This window comes from Arachis stenosperma, chromosome 6, assembly GCF_014773155.1.
Source record: "Arachis stenosperma cultivar V10309 chromosome 6, arast.V10309.gnm1.PFL2, whole genome shotgun sequence".
NCBI classification, from domain to species: Eukaryota; Viridiplantae; Streptophyta; class Magnoliopsida; order Fabales; family Fabaceae; genus Arachis; species Arachis stenosperma.
In genome coordinates, this window is record NC_080382.1 from 119,500,508 (window position 1) to 119,507,582 (window position 7,075).

At 27.8% G+C, this 7,075-nt stretch overlaps 1 protein-coding gene across 1 annotated transcript; it reads right to left on the minus strand.

Annotated features, from left to right (window-relative positions):
- Nucleotides 1-4,652: 4,652 nt before the first annotated feature.
- LOC130936075 (NAC transcription factor 29) lies at nucleotides 4,653-6,719 on the minus strand. Its single transcript, XM_057866055.1, has 3 exons — nucleotides 6,413-6,719; nucleotides 5,889-6,202; nucleotides 4,653-5,721 (listed from the first exon to the last, which is right to left on the minus strand). The coding sequence occupies exons 1-3, from the start codon at nucleotides 6,573-6,575 to the stop codon at nucleotides 5,131-5,133; spliced, it is 1,068 nt and encodes a 355-aa protein (XP_057722038.1). The 5' UTR covers nucleotides 6,576-6,719; the 3' UTR covers nucleotides 4,653-5,130.
- Between the last annotated feature and the right edge of the window lie 356 nt (nucleotides 6,720-7,075).

Here is a 7,075-nt window from a genome sequence, read left to right on the forward strand (position 1 = left end):
CATGAGGCAAAGGAAGAACAACGATTAAAAAAAAAAAAGAAAAAACAGAATAAAAAAAAAAAGAACAAGACAGGTGGTGAGAATAAAGGAAGTTAAGTTGAGGTGGGATAGAATAAGGTGGCAATACCTACAAGGTGAAAGAGGTGAAATCGCAATAGCTGCATGTAGGTGGGTGAGGTTAGAAGGTGGTGATTGTTGGTAGAATGGGAGCGAAATGGTGGTGAAGAGCTGGAAATTAGATATAGAGTGGAATTAGAGTATGGTTAGAAATTTAAGATTACATTAGATTAGGAGAGATAATTTAAATTTTTTTTATAATTTTTTAGCATTTTAATAGTTTTGCCAATCAAAAATAAATTTTTATGAATACAATATCAATTTTATTTACTACTTATGTATAAATTTATCAATATTTAGAACATTTATGAATAAAAATAGTAGTTTATTCTTTTTCTTCCTTAAATTCTACAAAATTAATACTCTATAATTTTGTATGTATTTTCTATTTGTACTTATTTGTGGTTTTCAAATCATCTAATATTATCTTTTTCGTTTTTAATTATTCTCGTTGCATTCACTTGCTTTTCATTTTTTAATTTTTCTTGTTTCTTTTTCATTCACTTTGCCTTCACCTCTCTTTCTTTCTCCTCATTCAATTTTTGTTGTTTTTTCCGTTTTCTATTCGTGTTGTTACCTTTTTTTTCTTAATATCATTCTTTTTTCTTTATGCATAAATATTTTTTTTAATCTTTCATCAAGTTAATTTTTTAACTATTATTTTGTTTTGCATTCACGGTATTTCATTTTCTTTCTTGTTTTTATCTATTATTTCATCAAATTGCATTGAATGTCTATCATGTACATTTTTTTACTCCTGTGTACTTTGTCAAGATGACATTGTTGGTAGTGATGGCAAAGCTCAGTTTAAATCGATTAATAACACTGTTAGTTACTTAGTTGTTAGTGACGCAATCAATGAGAATGCAGACCTCATTTCGACATATGCGGCATATTTTTTTTATTTTCTTGGTTTTTTTTTTTCATTTTATCCTGTGTAATTATATATTTTTAGAAGTATAGAAAAATAATGTAATTTATCAAAACAAAAACACATCTAAAATAACAAACTCTTTCTTAGCACATTAGAATCCAATCATCAAAGAACAATAATGAAAATAAAGGGAATAGGGGGAGTAGCGTAATGCGTAAAGTCCAGAGAGAGACGCAGCAATGGGGATCGATAAAACGGCAGTGAGTTGGCGACCATTTTATTTTGAACTAGCTCAAATTTCTAGCATGACTCACCTTCTTTAGCTAGCGAGTTAGGCAGATTGGACGAGTCATCACTCATTTAATTTGCTATCCTTAAGTACAATTCCTTAATCTTTGTCAACAATAAATAATGAGAATATGAATATATAAATTATTTCATTATATACCAAAAAATCTATAGATACAAACTTTTCAGAAATAAATAATACCTAAAATTCATTTTATTTGTACGAGGAAAAATATATATATTATGTTTATTGTTTTAATGTTTTCTTTGCTTTGGTTTTCTTCGGTTCTCTTTGTTTTTGTGTACGTAGTTGATTCACTTTTTTTAGTTGCTTATTTGATTTTTTTTAATTTCTTTTAAAGTGATGAGCTTTTTACTGTAATATATCCATTTTATTAAAAAGAAATTCATAACTTACTACGGTAGTCATTACTTTTAGAAAAAAGATTTTCCAAAATGAAAAAATTTATAAAATGATAAAATAATAAGTTAATTATTATTAAATTTATAATATTTATTATATATGAACTTTATTACTTTAATTTAAAAGTAATTAAAATTTTTACTTCTTTATTTTATCAACATTTTAACTTTAGAAGAATTTGTTCCTTACTATTAATAGCCCATAATTGTATATATAGAATACTATATTCTCTACTTTTACAAGAGTACATTAGCATTCGTTATATATGTATTTTAACGTACAGACAAAAAATTTATCATTTATATTTATATATTGTTGTTTCACACTATTTTTAATATATGTTAGTAATTTTATCCGTACGAAAATATAAATCTTTTAAAATTATATTAATTTTGTCCTGATATTATAGATTATGTCAGAAAAAAATTTATAGAATCAAACATCTTTTATAAAAAGGTTGTAGGAGATAAAAGTTTTTGTCGACTAAGAAGACCAGAATTTTTGTAGATAAAAAAAAATCAAATAATAAGTATTTTAGTTATTATTTTCATGTGAAAGAATTTAATTTTTTACTAATAATTAATTTTAATATTTATTATCTAAAACTTGAAAGAATTTAATTTAATGTGTTTATTTTTATATTTGATTAGGTGTTAAGTGTGTTGCACAAATAAAAATAATTAATTTTCATGTTTATTATTTAAAAAATAATATTTTTTCTCTCTATATATAAAAAATATAATTAGATATTAGTATAAAAAATTATATTAATAGTTATAAAATTAACTCAAAAATTTTTTTTTTAAACAATTGAATCTTGATTCTAATTAATAATTACAACATTAGTATTCTCTCCAAATTATATATAATAATAAATATTTAAAGGAAGAAAAGTGAAAATATAGATTAAAAAGATAAGCGATAAAAATTTAAAATTAAATAAAAAATTAAAAAATATGTATATAATAATAATATATTTTTATGTGAATAATATTATGAGATATTTTTAATTATATTTAATTATAAATTAAAAGTATTTTTATAATTTTATGAATTTATTTGAATTATATTATTTTATTAATTTAATTTTTTTTAGAACAGAAAAATAGAGAGAGATAGAGAATGAGAGAGAAAAGAGAAAAAAGATAAAAAAAAAGAATAATGAGAGAGAAAGTTTGTTAATTTTGGAGAGAAATAATTTACTTTAATTGTAATGAAAGAATATCTCATGATACATTTTAGTTTGTTAAATTAGTAATATAAATTATAAATTATAAGTTATATATAGAATGTGAATTATTAAGGATACAGAGAAATAGAGAAGGATCGGAGAGATAAGTAGATAAGAGGATAGAGGAAGAAAGTATATTCATATTGGAAAAAAATATTTTATCTTAATTTTAATGAGAGAGTATCGTGTGACATATTTTGGTTGTTGATAAATTAGTAATATAATATAATTATATTTTAATTTTAATTATAATTAGAGAATGTCATGTTGCACATTTTGATTGTTAAATTTTGTAATTAGTCATTCATATATATATATATATAAAAGAGATAGAGTGGGTGAAAAAATGAGAGAGAGAAAAAAACTTTAATTTTAGAAAAAAATTTGATTTCAATTGCAATAAAAATGACATATAACACATTTTGGTTATAAAATTGGTAATATATAATAAATTTTATATTCTTATCTATATTATATATAATAAGATAAATAATGACCGAGTTTTTAGGCATGTAAGATTGTTATATATGTATAGTATGTGGTGTTTACACTTATATAATGATAAAAAAATGTTATTTGTACATTAAAATTGATCACTTAAACTAGTCACTGCATATTTATATATAAATATATATATAGTTTATTTATTATTTAATGTATATTTATATTAGTAGCTAATTTTAATGTATATACATGTAGCATAATAATAATAATAATAATAATAATAATAATAATAATAATAATAAATTAATAAATATAAAAAAAAATCTAAAACCACCTACATCAGCCACACATCGATGTGCAGCAAAGTTGGACTTGGGTAGTCATTTAAGTTCTCCACAAAAGAAAGAAAGAAAAAAGATCGATTTTGGTGCGGAATCTCCAACTAGAATGTTTTTTTTTTTTTTTTGGTTACATTTTTAGGTTAAATCTATGAAGCCTATAGTAGTAATGTAATAGACATTCGCGAGGAATTTCTTATAAGAACGTTATATAGTGAGGGAAGGACGATCGAGGAAGAAAACACCATTAAGATGTACCTCAATTCTGTTAAATTTTGCATTAGTCTATCTATTTATAATCTTCATATCTGTTCTCCCCCATCTTTAATAATCTTCACTTGCTCTGATTTGTAAAATCTCATTCCAAATGGTAATGGGATCTCCTAATTAATAATATATCCCACGATCCTCCTATTTTCTAAAAAAAAATTAATATAGCAAACATTGAAAGAATTTTAATTTTAATTCATTGAGTTTTATACCGTCATTCAATTAGAGTTATGCATTTAGATGACTTTTCAATAAGTGAATTTGAAAATTAATTATATTTATAATTTGCTAATACATGATTAATTGTATGAAACTTAAATTTGTGTTAAAAATATAAAAAAAAATCAAAAACTTTTCTTATTAAATTTTAGAATGGTGGAGGATTTTTCTTTTCATCTTAAAAGCAGTACTGAAACGTTTATATATGTCCATTTTTGTCATTTTAATATAATTAATAAATAAAATAAATGAGTGGCAAGCGTTACGTATCACATGACAACATGAATTGAATGAAGCATGAAGCATGTCATGGTTTCAAACGCGTGAACAATAACGGCCAGAATATAATGAAAGATATCCGATAAAAGGTTCATGCACCATTGAGCATAATGCTTTGCTGAAAATGGCAAACGGTGGCAACAATCCAAATCCAAAAGAAAATTCATAGCTACCGTAAACTTTTTTCCCGGAAAAGAATGAAAATTGAAAAATATATAAATATATGATCACAAAATCAGAACAATACCTTTATCTACAAAGAGTATATTTATCTATCAATATCAATAAAGCTAACCTGCCAAACCCAACAACTAACGTAACACCACGTACAAATATAATTAACATTTTGTACATGAATTTGCTTCTGATTTGTCACAAAATTAAGAGACTAGCTAGGATATTTTTCTTTGAATAACGGAATCTTTTTTATTCCGCTTCATCAATAATCATCTAACAATAATCTCTAATTTCATTTATCAAGCACGAACTAAACAAAACAAAAAATAAATTAAAAAGAAAAAAACCGGTACCTTTTGTAATTTTCTGTGTACTAATAATGACCAAATCGGTGGGCTCAACTTGTGGATTCGATATTTCAAATATCTTTTCCTAATTTCAATTTTTGTTTTCTTTTTCTTATTTTGGTCTATCCTTGAAATCGAAGATGAGGAGCGAGAAGTAAGTGCTGGTTCAAGAAGGATTGCTTGACAAGGTAGTTCCATTGCGGGTTCTCGTATTGTGCAGTGTTTGTGTTGTTAATGTTATTAGGGAAGCTGCAAGAAGAAGAGCCCATAAGTTGGTGATGGAACTTCTTTGATGGGTGCAACACCGTTGTTGTTTCCTCCTCTATCTGGCGCTTTGACCTCATCACCATCATGTTGCTGTTACTAATGTTCTCCATGTTCGATGAATGGTTCAATTGGTTGGTGTTGATCTGCGAGTATTGTTGCTGATCAAGGGTGTTGTTGTTATTGTTCTCAGATAAGATGGTGCTGAGCATGGAGTAGTCCATGGCATCTAAGAGGTTTGAGAAGGACACAGATTTTTGAGAGAGCAGTGGCTGCGGCAGCGGCGACGGTGGCGATGGCGACGGTGTTGGAATTGGACTCCTTAAAATGGTGTTCTTGAATAAACCATTTTCTTCTGCAGCCTGAACTTCACTCGACGGTGATTCCTCCGGTGAAGATACTGAGAATTTCGACTTCTTATAAATCCGGCATAGAACCCAGTCATCCAACTGCACAAAAGCACATGAATTAGGAATCTAACGGCTATAAGGGCCAATGAGTTATAGCTCAAATGACATCATCTTTTTATACTCACTTAAGAGGTTACGAATTCAAGTCTCTCTATCTTTGTAAAAAAAAAAAATTATTAGAACGAAAGGGAGTTAGGTAAACTTACTCTCATGGAAGTATCTTTGAGCTTAATGGGTCTATTGTTGTCTACAAGACGATATTCGTGCATGATCCAATTGGTTTTGACACCCTTTGGAGGCCTTCCTTTGTAGAAAACAAGAGCCTTCTTGACACCAACGCTGCTCTCTTGGCCTACTCTACGTGTAACTGTGGCCGCCGGCGACACCACGATGGTCTTGTCGGTACCCGTAGCCTTCCAATACCCTGAAGCAGCTGCCCTGTTTGGCCTCGCACCGTTTGGGTACTTCCGGTCTCTTGGACTGAAGAAGTACCATTCTTTCTCACCAAACGCAGCCTTAGCTGGTGATAAAGAAACCACAACAAACCAATAATAATCAGCTTCCACATCACAACACTGTATGCTATAATATACAATAAAAATCAATGATACGTTGCGTCATTGATTATATTATGACACGACATGGCACAATCTTATCCTCATAACAAACACAAAATACTTACTAACAAGAATTGAAACTAAAAAAAAAAATGCTATTATATATATTATACCTGGTAATTCCCATGGATCCAATTTGTAGATATCAACCTCAGCGATGATGGAAACAGGTAAGGGTATGGATGCTACCTTCTTCCTAAGGTAGTGAAGAATGAGTTCTTCATCCGTTGGATGGAACCTAAAACCTGGTGGCAAATTTGATTCGGGTGATCCCATTTTTGAGAGGCTAATAATTTGGTGTAACAAAATATTTGTTAATAGGCTTGGTGAGGAATAATAAGAATAAGAGAAGGGAGAGAGAATTTGGTGTAGCAAACTAAAGTGTAGGAAAAGGGAAGAAGAGAGGATTGAAATTTTTGGGGAGGTGAGAAGTGAGGGGGATTTTATGGTTGACGGAATTTGTCGCCATGTGGAGAAAGAGATTAGGCCAAGAGGGGAAGGGGGCATGAATGAATGAGAAGAAGGATCAACTTCAAAATTTTCCATGAAGTGGGCTCCATTTGTATAAAAGAGAGAATGAATAACAAAATAACAACTATATACACATCAATTTTTGTGTTTGGTGTTGATAATACTCAACTTTTTTTTTTAAATTTAATTTTAAAATATTGTTAAAGTAAAAACAATATATATGTAGTGCATGATGTATTAATAAAAATAACTATTTTTAATCACCATGTATTTTAAGAAGTATATTCTAAGAAATTATATTTTTA

Bases quoted from the DNA above. Each gene is read 5' to 3' on its own strand.
- LOC130936075 (XM_057866055.1), bottom strand. From the start codon at position 6,575: ATGGGATCACCCGAATCAAATTTGCCACCAGGTTTTAGGTTCCATCCA. The intron at 6,203-6,412 runs GTATAATATATA...CTTTATCACCAG, and splicing joins GGATCCATGGGAATTACCAG to CTAAGGCTGCGTTTGGTGAG. The intron at 5,722-5,888 runs GTAAGTTTACCT...GCTTTTGTGCAG, and splicing joins TCAAAGATACTTCCATGAGA to TTGGATGACTGGGTTCTATG.